The sequence below is a fragment of the Diorhabda sublineata genome, chromosome 5, assembly GCF_026230105.1.
Source record: "Diorhabda sublineata isolate icDioSubl1.1 chromosome 5, icDioSubl1.1, whole genome shotgun sequence".
NCBI lineage: Eukaryota > Metazoa > Arthropoda > Insecta > Coleoptera > Chrysomelidae > Diorhabda > Diorhabda sublineata.
Window position 1 is genome coordinate 36,536,167 of NC_079478.1, and position 14,641 is coordinate 36,550,807.

Here is a 14,641-nt window from a genome sequence, read left to right on the forward strand (position 1 = left end):
AGAAAAAAAAATTGGACCAATATATCATGTGAGGTTAAGTTGGATAAAAAATGTTTGACAAGTGACAGATGACACAAAAACATTGAAAATAAGGATAATTCAACAAAGACCTACCACGTCAATCAAAATAAAGGTTTTTGCTCGTTTGAGGTTATGTTATAAAGAAAACGGTTGACAGCTGACAGATGACACAAAAACATCGAAATTAACATGTCGTATGATAAAGGAAAATTAATAAGTACAGTATTTGAGGTTATGTTGGATCAAAAATGTTTGACAGTTGACATTATAAACATTGAATCTAAAATGGCGCGAGAAAAAAAAATTGAATCAATATATCATGTGAGGTTAAGTTGGATAAAAAATGTTTGACAAGTGACAGATGACACAAAAACATTGAAAATAACGAAAATTCAACAAACACCTACCACGTCAATCAAAATAAAGGTTTTTACTTGTTCGAGGTTATGTTATAACGAAAACGGTTGACAGCTGACAGATGACACAAAAACATCGAAATTAACATGTCGTATGATAAAGAAAAATTAATAAGTACAGTATTTGAGGTTATGTTGGATCAAAAATGTTTGACAGTTGACATTATAAACATTGAAAAAGGAAAAATTCGACGAGTTTACCGGCTGGAAAAAAAATTATTTCGAGGTTATGTTGCACCGATAATTTTTTTGTTTAAACTTGCTATTTTTTTCAATCAAATTATCAACTTAACCTAAAAAAATTGAATTTTTCGATTTATTAACCGATTCGGTATCTTGTAATGGATTTATGAACCAGAAGTAGTAATTTAAGACATTGGGAATGTAGATAAATGGATTTTACAACTTCGAAAACGCCAAATTAACGTGTTTTATTATCGTAACCCGAGTAGATACCAAAGTTTAATCGAAAATAATGTACTGAAAGTTTTTTTTCAACGGTTTTTGATTTCTAACGAATATTTTTGTAATTTTAGGAAAAATTTTTAGTAATTCCATGCAATGGCGGTAAAAATATTTAGTATGTACGTTTTACGAATTTATTTTTTCAATATTTTTAACGTGCTATGAAATTAAACATGCAGCTACTGTAATGGAAAGAAAATTATTTTTTCCCCAACACTTACGTCCATTTCAAATGATTTTCCATAACCTCACATTATTTTTTTTTATATAACTAATCGACTACGTTGAATAGGAAGTACTGAAGAATGTTTATGAACAAAAATAAATTGTAAAAAGAAAAAAACGCGTACGTGATGCGGGCAAACTTCCAACTATGCAGCATGATCGAAACACGTGTATTTATCTCGGAATCGGGTTTTTTTTTTATAATTTTTCCGAGATGGAACAAAGCGTAGTTGCGCGATGTTAAATTATCAAAAGATGTTCGCAAAATTAGAAAAAAAAATAAATATTAAAATGAATATATTTATATATATAAAGGGTGTCTCAAATAAATATACCAGAATACGTAAGTGATAAACTTGGAGAGATATAATTGATTAATTCTATATATAGGGTGTCCACAAAAATAATAATAACAATTTTTACGAAAAACAAACTTTACATGATATTAAAAAACTTATTTATATAAGGTGTCCCAAAAAAACATAAAAACGTAATAATTTTAATCTACGATCGATCAGTGTAGATACAGGGTGTTCGAATTTCATTTTCCAAACGAAATTGTTAAAATTTGTTGGAAATATTTACGAAAATGGCAGATTAAACGAAATTATTGATATAGAGTGTCCAAAAAAAACTGAAACGTAATAATTTTAATATAAGATCGATCAGTGTAGATACAGGGTGTCTGAATTTCATTTTCCTAACGAAATTGTTGAAATTTATTGAAAATATTTACGAAAATGGCAGATTAAACGAAATTATTGATATAGAGTGTCCAAAAAAAAACTGAAACGTAATAATTTTAATATAAGATCGATCAGTGTAGATACAGGGTGTTCGAATTTCATTTTCCAAACGAAATTGTTGAAATTTGTTGAAAATATCTACGAAAATGGCAGATTAAACGAAATTATTGATATAGAGTGTCCAAAAAAAACTGAAACGTAATAATTTTAATATAAGATCGATCAGTGTAGATACAGGGTGTCTGAATTTCATTTTCCAAACGAAATTGTTGCAATTTATTGAAAATATTTACGAAAATGGCAGATTAAACGAAATTATTGATATAGAGTGTCCAAAAAAAAACTGAAACGTAATAATTTTAATATAAGATCGATCAGTGTAGATACAGGGTGTCTGAGTTTCATTTTCCTAACGAACTTGTTGAAATTTATTGAAAATATTTACGAAAATGGCAGATTAAACGAAATTATTGATATAGAGTGTCCAAAAAAAAAGCTGAAACGTAATAATTTTAATATAAGATCGATCAGTGTAGATACAGGGTGTCTGAATTTCATTTTCCTAACGAAATTGTTGAAATTTATTGAAAATATTTACGAAAATGGCAGATTAAACGAAATTATTGATATAGAGTGTCCAAAAAAAAACTGAAACGTAATAATTTTAATATAAGATCGATCAGTGTAGATACAGGGTGTCTGAATTTCATTTTCCAAACGAAATTGTTGCAATTTATTGAAAATATTTACGAAAATGGCAGATTAAACGAAATTATTGATATAGAGTGTCCAAAAAAAAAGCTGAAACGTAATAATTTTAATATAAGATCGATCAGTGTAGATACAGGGTGTCTGAATTTCATTTTCCTAACGAAATTGTTGAAATTTATTGAAAATATTTACGAAAATGGCAGATTAAACGAAATTATTGATATAGAGTGTCCAAAAAAAAACTGAAACGTAATAATTTTAATATAAGATCGATCAGTGTAGATACAGGGTGTCTGAGTTTCATTTTCCTAACGAACTTGTTGAAATTTATTGAAAATATTTACGAAAATGGCAGATTAAACGAAATTATTGATATAGAGTGTCCAAAAAAAAAGCTGAAACGTAATAATTTTAATATAAGATCGATCAGTGTAGATACAGGGTGTCTGAATTTCATTTTCCTAACGAAATTGTTGAAATTTATTGAAAATATTTACGAAAATGGCAGATTAAACGAAATTATTGATATAGAGTGTCCAAAAAAAAACTGAAACGTAATAATTTTAATATAAGATCGATCAGTGTAGATACAGGGTGTCTGAGTTTCATTTTCCTAACGAACTTGTTGAAATTTATTGAAAATATTTACGAAAATGGCAGATTAAACGAAATTATTGATATAGAGTGTCCAAAAAAAAAGCTGAAACGTAATAATTTTAATATAAGATCGATCAGTGTAGATACAGGGTGTCTGAATTTCATTTTCCTAACGAAATTGTTGAAATTTATTGAAAATATTTACGAAAATGGCAGATTAAACGAAATTATTGATATAGAGTGTCCAAAAAAAACTGAAACGTAATAATTTTAATATAAGATCGATCAGTGTAGATACAGGGTGTCTGAGTTTCATTTTCCTAACGAACTTGTTGAAATTTATTGAAAATATTTACGAAAATGGCAGATTAAACGAAATTATTGATATAGAGTGTCCAAAAAAAAAGCTGAAACGTAATAATTTTAATATAAGATCGATCAGTGTAGATACAGGGTGTCTGAATTTCATTTTCCTAACGAAATTGTTGAAATTTATTGAAAATATTTACGAAAATGGCAGATTAAACGAAATTATTGATATAGAGTGTCCAAAAAAAAACTGAAACGTAATAATTTTAATATAAGATCGATCAGTGTAGATACAGGGTGTTCGAATTTCATTTTCCAAACGAAATTGTTAAAATTTGTTGGAAATATTTACGAAAATGGCAGATTAAACGAAATTATTGATATAGAGTGTCCAAAAAAAAAACTGAAACGTAATAATTTTAATATAAGATCGATCAGTGTAGATACAGGGTGTCTGAATTTCATTTTCCTAACGAAATTGTTGAAATTTATTGAAAATATCTACGAAAATGGCAGATTAAACGAAATTATTGATATAGAGTGTCCAAAAAAAACTGAAACGTAATAATTTTAATATAAGATCGATCAGTGTAGATACAGGGTGTCTGAATTTCATTTTCCTAACGAAATTGTTGAAATTTATTGAAAATATCTACGAAAATGGCAGATTAAACGAAATTATTGATATAGAGTGTCCAAAAAAAACTGAAACGTAATAATTTTAATATAAGATCGATCAGTGTAGATACAGGGTGTCTGAGTTTCATTTTCCTAACGAACTTGTTGAAATTTATTGAAAATATTTACGAAAATGGCAGATTAAACGAAATTATTGATATAGAGTGTCCAAAAAAAAACTGAAACGTAATAATTTTAATATAAGATCGATCAGTGTAGATACAGGGTGTTCGAATTTCATTTTCCAAACGAAATTGTTAAAATTTGTTGGAAATATTTACGAAAATGGCAGATTAAACGAAATTATTGATATAGAGTGTCCAAAAAAAAAACTGAAACGTAATAATTTTAATATAAGATCGATCAGTGTAGATACAGGGTGTCTGAATTTCATTTTCCTAACGAAATTGTTGAAATTTATTGAAAATATCTACGAAAATGGCAGATTAAACGAAATTATTGATATAGAGTGTCCAAAAAAAACTGAAACGTAATAATTTTAATATAAGATCGATCAGTGTAGATACAGGGTGTCTGAGTTTCATTTTCCTAACGAACTTGTTGAAATTTATTGAAAATATTTACGAAAATGGCAGATTAAACGAAATTATTGATATAGAGTGGCAAAAAAAAAGCTGAAACGTAATAATTTTAATATAAGATCGATCAGTGTAGATACAGGGTGTCTGAATTTCATTTTCCTAACGAAATTGTTGAAATTTATTGAAAATATTTACGAAAATGGCAGATTAAACGAAATTATTGATATAGAGTGTCCAAAAAAAACTGAAACGTAATAATTTTAATATAAGATCGATCAGTGTAGATACAGGGTGTCTGAGTTTCATTTTCCTAACGAACTTGTTGAAATTTATTGAAAATATTTACGAAAATGGCAGATTAAACGAAATTATTGATATAGAGTGTCCAAAAAAAAAGCTGAAACGTAATAATTTTAATATAAGATCGATCAGTGTAGATACAGGGTGTCTGAATTTCATTTTCCTAACGAACTTGTTGAAATTTATTGAAAATATTTACGAAAATGGCAGATTAAACGAAATTATTGATATAGAGTGTCCAAAAAAAACTGAAACGTAATAATTTTAATATAAGATCGATCAGTGTAGATACAGGGTGTCTGAGTTTCATTTTCCTAACGAACTTGTTGAAATTTATTGAAAATATTTACGAAAATGGCAGATTAAACGAAATTATTGATATAGAGTGTCCAAAAAAAAAACTGAAACGTAATAATTTTAATATAAGATCGATCAGTGTAGATACAGGGTGTCTGAATTTCATTTTCCTAACGAAATTGTTGAAATTTATTGAAAATATCTACGAAAATGGCAGATTAAACGAAATTATTGATATAGAGTGTCCAAAAAAAACTGAAACGTAATAATTTTAATATAAGATCGATCAGTGTAGATACAGGGTGTCTGAGTTTCATTTTCCTAACGAACTTGTTGAAATTTATTGAAAATATTTACGAAAATGGCAGATTAAACGAAATTATTGATATAGAGTGTCCAAAAAAAAACTGAAACGTAATAATTTTAATATAAGATCGATCAGTGTAGATACAGGGTGTTCGAATTTCATTTTCCAAACGAAATTGTTAAAATTTGTTGGAAATATTTACGAAAATGGCAGATTAAACGAAATTATTGATATAGAGTGTCCAAAAAAAAAACTGAAACGTAATAATTTTAATATAAGATCGATCAGTGTAGATACAGGGTGTCTGAATTTCATTTTCCTAACGAAATTGTTGAAATTTATTGAAAATATCTACGAAAATGGCAGATTAAACGAAATTATTGATATAGAGTGTCCAAAAAAAACTGAAACGTAATAATTTTAATATAAGATCGATCAGTGTAGATACAGGGTGTTCGAATTTCATTTTCCAAACGAAATTGTTAAAATTTGTTGGAAATATTTACGAAAATAAAGTTTTGAACGAAATCAACAAAATTATTTATATATGGCGTCCAAAAAAACACTGAAAACTAAATAATTTAAACCTACGATCGATCAGTGTAGATACAGGGTGTTCGATTTTTAATTTCCAAACGAAATTGTAAAAATTTGTTAACAATATATAACTAATAACGTTACGTTTGTGAAATTGTGGCAAATCAAACACCAAATAATACTCTTTTCAATATATACATTCCAAGTTTTCGAATGACCACGTATTAATTATTAGGGAAATAATTAAACAAGAATTAGAGCGAAATAAATTTTTCACGAAATTTCAAAATGTAACTAAGATAAATGTATTCCACCCTATAGTTCTCGTTCAATTAATTCCCTAATGATGATTACGAGGTCAATAGAAATCTCGAAATATATATATATATTGAAATAAAATACTTTTTGGGTGTTTGATTAGCCACAATCCCACAACGAAAACGTCGTAATATTTAAAAAAAAATGTCCATGGAGGAAAAATGTTAAAAATGATTACGAAACGGCATGCTAACAAAATATTTAGGACTACTGGTCAATACTAATTTCATTTATATACATAAAACGACATACTTACATTTTTTTTAAGACAGGTTGTTATGGACGTCACTCGTTAGGGCAAAAACCAAAGAGAAAGACATTAACATTAGTGACAAACACATTTAAGAAAGGATATAAGCATATTTAACATATATATATATATATATATATAGGGTGTATCATCAATTAAATTTAAATATAAATAAATCAAATTTAGATTAAGTAAATTTAAAAAAAAATTGTTCTGGTAGATTTTTTTTCAATTAAGCCCCCACGTATTTCGTATTTTTCGAAAATAATTATTTAAAACAGGATAAAACGAAACGTACCTCCTCATTGGTGGATTTATCCCTCGCAGAAGGAGTCCCAGGACTACCGCTGGCAGGATTAAGTAGATCGGGTAGAGCACTCTGTCTAGGATGATCGTTACTTCTCCCATTCTATATATGTATTATTCAAATAATGAAAATATTTAGAAAAAATAAATTATACGATTGCAATTTTTGATACGAATTAATCGGAAACCAGATTTGATCTAAATTTGATGACACCACGATGTGAATTTCTTTACTTTTTTAACTAATAATGTAAATTGTAGATTCATAAATTGTATAAATGTGAATTTATTTAGAATTAAAACCAAGGGAATCCAATAATAATCGGAAAAGCATCGTAGAGGGCGTGAGTGACCTGGTTCGACCTAAACTAAGACATAGACGTGACTTGTTCGTATACAGGAGTTTCATTTAGCTCTACAATGATCCTGTTTTTTCTATTCTAAGTCTAATAGTAAAAATAGTCGCCCAACACAGCCATGGGACACTTCTAAGGGAAAAAGTAGTCGCCCAACTCTTCCATGGAAAGCCTAATAATAAAAATGGACTCCTAATTAGGCCAAGGTAAGTTTAATAATAAAAACAGTCGCCCAACACGGCCAAGGGAAGTCTAATAGTAAAAATAGTCACCCAACACAGACATGGGACACTTCTAAGGGAAAAAAATAGTCGCCCAACTCTTCCATGGAAAGCCTAATAATAAAAATGGACTCCTAATTAGGCCAGGGTAAGTTTAATAATAAAAACAGTCGCCCAACACGGCCAAGGGAAGTCTAATAGTAAAAATAGTCGCCCAACACAGCCATGGGACACTTCTAAGGGAAAAAAATAGTCGCCCAACTCTTCCATGGAAAGTCTAATAATAAAAATGGACTCCTAATTAGGCCAAGGTAAGTTTAATAATAAAAACAGTCGCCCAACACGGCCAAGGGAAGTCTAATAGTAAAAATAGTCGCCCAACACAGCCATGGGACACTTCTAAGGGAAAAAAATAGTCGCCCAACTCTTCCATGGAAAGCCTAATAATAAAAATGGACTCCTAATTAGGCCAAGGTAAGTTTCATAATAAAAACAGTCGCCCAACACGGACCTGGGACGCACCTAATGGTAAAAATATTCGTATTTGTCCCATTAAAGACGTGATACATAAAGTTTTTGTAATTTTTTAAAAAAATTCATATCAAAAATCGAATCTGTAAGAATAGTATTGTACTTTGATCGATTCAAATGGAAATTCATCACGAAAATGAACGATTGAGTTAATTTAAAAGTTGGGTTATGTTTTAAAATCGACGATTTTCTTTTTGATTCGATCAATTTTTTTCGACACGTTTGTTAATGTCGCAATCGAAGTGAAATACTGGAACCTAATTCATAAAAATTACGAATATCCATTGTCATTTGATATATAAAATAAAAATGTATTTACAAACTTTTTTTTGGAAATCAGTCGATGTAAAAAATATGTTTAACTCTAAAAAATGCGATAAGTTTAAAAATTTTGAATATTTTTAAGCAAATTTAGAGAGAAATAGCAAAAAACCATAATTTGAAAAAGAAAAACTGTCAATTGTCAATACGAGACATACATCAAATTCCCGACAAAAATGATCTCATATAACTTCTGATCAAAATTTTTTCACACACTGTATGATATTATTTCAGATTTTGACACTTGAATTACAATGTTTTTGTGAAAAGAAACGAATTAGTAAAATTTTCTTTTCCAATTGTTTAATATACCACAGATTTAAAATATTTATAGATTTTCCTGATGGTTTATCTTGATTTCAAGTCATTTTTCTACACAAATAATTTTAAATATTCGATATTTCGACTAATATTGTTTACCTATTATTTTCATAGAAAAACAACTTAAAATCAAGATAAATTACAACAAAAATCATATAAAAAGGTCTAAAAACTAGAAAGTTGAAGAAAATAACTTTTATTAATCAATAAATTTCAATATGGCCGTCAATTGACTAAATTCAATATGGCCGTTACATGACAGATCAATACGTCGTGTTAAATCATAATGCAAGCCCCCTGTATGTTGTAACCAGTTTATAAATAATAAAATCAACTGTTATTAGTAATAATATAAGTATTTGTTAAAGAGAAACAAATGAATTTCTAAATAAATACTAGTACAACGAAATTTAGATCTCGTACAAACACTCACCTCAGAATATATGAAAAAATAAGAAAAACATACAGATACACTTCATTCCCGCGTGATTCTAACACTTTTTGTTCTATATCTTTGGAGATTTCACAAAAACATATTAACTTCACCCATTTTTAAGCGTTTTGATCAAACTCGCGTATTTCTGTTAACTCCTATTCACTTTAGGAACGCCATTTTTCACTTCCAGAACATTCTACTTTGTTTTTACGTGTAGGGATTTAACACTATTGATATTGAACATAAATTCACTTTATCACACAGTTTCTTAATTAACAAAACACCTGATATTTCAGAAGAATCCGTTTTGTTTTAATTACGATTAGTTTTATTTCTTTTTATAAAGCACTCGTCTACGTGGACGCCATTAAACTACCGATCAAGTTACAATTGACAAGACAACAACAACGGTCATAATTTGTTACTGTCTGACAATGTTGCCGATTTTATTCTAATAAAGGTAGAAGTGGTATTTTTCAAATAAAGTTAGAAAAATGTTTATTTAAACGAAAGAAATTTTTACGAGCCGTTTTGCTTAATTTTAAACGTATAATGGGTGAAAAGTTATCAAATTCGCGTAATTATTTTAAATATTTTATAAATTTATTTCGAAAATAATTTTTTGTGATTAGATTATTTTTTTTCTTGTAACTAATATTTATAATAATATATAGGGTGAAACGAGGTAAAAAATCACACAATAGATATTAAACGAGTTAAATATTTATATAATTGATTATAACTTTAAATTGGCAACGTTGTACTCCCTTCAGCCGATTCATGTTTTGTGACCGTGGCTGTTTATTTTCGAGCACAATATTCAAAAAACTTTTATGAATTAAATTCCAGTAGAATTTCAACCGTTTTCCATAAATAGTTCCAAGTTTTTTAAATTCTTCATGTAATAATAAATATACAGAGGGAAAATTTGAAGTTTACGAAAACCTGTCAAAATATTTATGTCAAACGGTGTAAAAAAATAGTTCTAGCGTTAAAAAATGAACACACATCTACCTAATGCACACAAACAGATTAAATAAATAAAATATATAGAAAAAAAAACAAGACAAATAAAAAATACTCAAAAGATGGCAGCAGTGCCGCAGCCAGCTTCAACATCAATCTTCATGCTCATCGTCGACGTAATCAATGACGTTCTCGTTGTCGAGACACGCATGCGCTTTAACGACGTCCTAATCTTCCGATTTCATCATTTTTTTTTTAATTATTTTGATGACGACATAACAGGTTAAATATCGAATAATTAAGTTAATAAAAGCAAGGAAAAAAATTTAGTATGACGTAATTAAAGGAAAATTCATTTTTTTATACATATATTTTTATAAATTATACCGGGTACTGTTGAAAAGTATATTTAAATCTGATGAATTATACGAGGCGTACTTCAAATATTTTACAAACAAAAAATATGAATCTTTATATGTTTTTATAAATTTATACCGGGTACTGTTGAATAGTACATTTGTATCGGAAGGATTATACGAGGCGTACTTTATTTATGAATTTATGAATCTTCCTGTAACAATTTTTTTATATACATTTGATTATAAAGCATGCAGATTGTTTAGTAGAAGCTTGGTTATCATCGAAGGTTAGTTACGAAAGCTGTACATTTACTGAATACTGTAAAATTCGTTCCACCCGTACCCCGAAGCGCGAAAAAAAAATCATCACAACAAAAAATACCCCCACCAAGTTATATTGTTACACGTGAATTAAGAAATATACGTACGTATGTACTTGAGCGAAAAAATTTTTTTCAACTGGGACAACCGGTATAGTAAAATCAAAAATTTAATTTGATAATTTTTTTTAACAGTTTGAATCGAAAAGAACGATATACGAGGAGGGTTCGTAAATTACAAGATTTTTTTTCGTTTTGTTTCCAAATTTGTATCAATCGCCAACTTAATGACGTAGCTCATTCAAATTGTGACAGTAATGAAACTGTTGAGGTATGCAGCGTTGCCAAATCGGTGTAGAGGTGGGAAAAACATAAAATCAAATGAAAACTTTACGTGTAAAAGTGTAAAAAATAATTTTTTGAAACTGGGACAACCGGTATAGTAAAATCAAAAATTTTATTTGATTTGATAATTTTTTTTAAGAGTTTGAATCGAAAAAAACGATATACGAGGAGGGTTCGTAAATTACAAGATTTTTTTTCGTTTTGTTTCCAAATTTGTATCAAACGCCAACTTAATGACATAGCTCATTCAAATTGTGACAGTAATGAAACTGTTGAGGTAGGCAGCGTTGCCAAATCGGTGTAGAGGTGGGAAAAACATAAAATCAAATGAAAACTTTACGTGTAAAAGTGTAAAAAATAATTTTTTTCAACTGGGACAACCGGTATAGTAAAATCAAAAATTTAATTTGATAATTTTTTTTAACAGTTTGAATCGAAAAGAACGATATACGAGGAGGGTTCGTATATTACAAGATTTTTTTTCGTTTTGTTTCCAAATTTGTATCAAACGCCAACTTAATGACGTAGCTCATTCAAATTGTGACAGTAATGAAACTGTTGAGGTATGCAGCGTTGCCAAATAGGTTTCGAGGTGGGAAAAACATAAAATCAAATGAAAACTTTACGTGTAAAAGTGTAAAAAATAATTTTTTGAAACTGGGACAACCGGTATAGTAAAATCAAAAATTTTATTTGATTTGATAATTTTTTTTAAGAGTTTGAATCGAAAAAAACGATATACGAGGAGGGTTCGTAAATTACAAGATTTTTTTTCGTTTTGTTTCCAAATTTGTATCAAACGCCAACTTAATGACGTAGCTCATTCAAATTGTGACAGTAATGAAACTGTTGAGGTATGCAGCGTTGCCAAATAGGTTTCGAGGTGGGAAAAACATAAAATCAAATGAAAACTTTACGTGTAAAAGTGTAAAAAATAATTTTTTGAAACTGGGACAACCGGTATAGTAAAATCAAAAATTTTATTTGATTTGATAATTTTTTTTAAGAGTTTGAATCGAAAAAAACGATATACGAGGAGGGTTCGTAAATTACAAGATTTTTTTTCGTTTTGTTTCCAAATTTGTATCAAACGCCAACTTAATGACGTAGCTCATTCAAATTGTGACAGTAATGAAACTGTTGAGGTATGCAGCGTTGCCAAATCGGTGTAGAGGTGGGAAAAACATAAAATCAAATGAAAACTTTACGTGTAAAAGTGTAAAAAATAATTTTTTGAAACTGGGACAACCGGTATAGTAAAATCAAAAATTTTATTTGATTTGATAATTTTTTTTAAGAGTTTGAATCGAAAAAAACGATATACGAGGAGGGTTCGTAAATTACAAGATTTTTTTTCGTTTTGTTTCCAAATTTGTATCAAACGCCAACTTAATGACGTAGCTCATTCAAATTGTGACAGTAATGAAACTGTTGAGGTAGGCAGCGTTGCCAAATCGGTGTAGAGGTGGGAAAAACATAAAATCAAATGAAAACTTTACGAGGAAGTGTAAAAAATATTTTTTTTCAACTGGGTCAACCGGTATAGTAAGATTAAAAATTTTAAAACGCGCTATTAGAATCGATTTTACGTATGTAAATTCGTTTTTTTCACATTTTTGTTCAATTTTCTTAAAGTTTTAAATATCAAAGTACGATATACGAGGGGGTATCGGAAATTACTATTCAACTTTTTTCATTTTGACCTCAAATTTGTATCAAACGCCAATTGAATGGCGTAGCTTGCTCAAATTTTGACAAAAATGAAGCTGTAGAAGCAAGCGGCGTTGCCAAATCGATTTAACGCTGGAGAAAACAGAAAATAAAATTTTACGAGAAAGTAAAAAAGTTCAATTATTTTATGTTAGAGGTGCTATACTAAAAGTTCATCGTACTTTATTCTATTTCTTCGTATACGAAAGCGAAATAATTTTTGGGGAAACTGGGACAACCGGTATAGTAAAATTAAAAATTTTTATTCGCTTTTACGTATGTACATTTATTTCTTTCGCATATTCTATAATTTTTTTTTCAAGTTTTGAATATCAAAATGATACATCAATAGAATAGCATAAATTACGAGGGTTAATCGAAAATTAGTCCACTTTTCGTATTTTTCCTCCAAATTACCCCGAATTTCGACAACAATCAAACTGTTAAAGTAAGCGGCGTTGCCAAATCGGTTTAGAGACGAAATTCGGCTTTAGTTTGGTGTCAAAAATGGATTTTTTCCTCAAATATGAAGACGCTTTCCCAAGTTTTCCTTTAGACTTACAAAAAACGTTGAAAAAATGTTTTCTTTTTAATACTTTCACCAATGGGGTTAAATTCATACTAAATCAGGTTTTGGGGGTGAAAGTTGGATAAGCAAAGGATCGTTTTCCCTCCAAAATATATCAAAACTGGTGCTGGATGCTGCCAAGTTTTTTTATTAAGAAAAATTTGTCTTGATTACGGATATAATTTCAAAGAAAAAATTGCTATTTGACACAACTGTTGCTAATTAGAATATGTGCGTGAAAAACGTGGGAATTAGTTCAAAAAACAAGTCATTTAGTGCTAAATCGGAGCTATAAGGTGGATGATTCTTCCAACACAATTTTTAACCGTCATTTTATCAAGTTTTATATTGAGATACGGAGGCCAAACTTCACAGAAACATCATAAAAGATTATACGAACACCAGAAACAAAAATGTTGATTAAAGACATTAGTTCGGGTCAAATGTCGACTAGTTTTTGAAAATGAGAAAAAAACAACGATGACGATTTATAATTTTGACATTATATACGAGGGAATATCGGAAAATAATGGGAATTTTATAAAAATCACGCAAGATTAGGTCGGGGGAATGAGGTGCGTAATCAAAGAAGAATCGGTTGATTCGACGATGTAGGAGTATAAAAACTCGAAATTTTCCTCCATCCGGAAAATTGATAGGAAAAAGGAAACGAGAACAAACTAGAAATGAAAGAAAATATTGTAAATGAAAAGAATAAATCGCGACGGGGGAAAATGCTCTTCGTATAGTAAATAGAATTTCAAGGTGGGTGGAAATGTTACAAGCTCGATTTTTTTGAAAAAACTTCTCATTTTTTTTTTTGGAAAAAAGGTACGAGGGGTGGAAATCGGCGCTAATATGAACGTCTGCAATCGAAATAGTAAAAATGTTTCACTTTAAAGGCTACGATTTGGACTAAAGCAACAGTTAATCGTCAAAACAAATATACAGGGTGTCAAAATAATCGTTAATATGTCCGTCATCAATACGAAAAAGTGAAAATTTTCATTTTTTTGGTGAAATTTCGAAGTTTTTTCGCATTTAAGGCCATAATTCGTCCACAGCAAGAGTTAATCGTCAAAACAAATATACAGGGGGTCAAAATAATAGTTAATATGTCCGCCATCAATACGAAAAAGTGAAAATTTTCATTTTTTTGGTA

General features: G+C 29.1%; 1 protein-coding gene across 7 annotated transcripts in view; it reads right to left on the reverse strand.

Annotated features, from left to right (window-relative positions):
- LOC130443754 (serine/threonine-protein kinase mig-15) overlaps window positions 1-14,641 on the reverse strand; it is a 67,403-nt gene that overhangs the window by 19,494 nt on the left and 33,268 nt on the right. For all 7 annotated transcript variants that reach the window (XM_056778538.1, XM_056778535.1, XM_056778540.1 and 4 more), the window contains one exon: window positions 7,018-7,128. In XM_056778538.1, coding sequence (XP_056634516.1) covers window positions 7,018-7,128 — 111 coding nt within the window. The remainder of the gene's footprint in view (window positions 1-7,017; window positions 7,129-14,641) is intronic.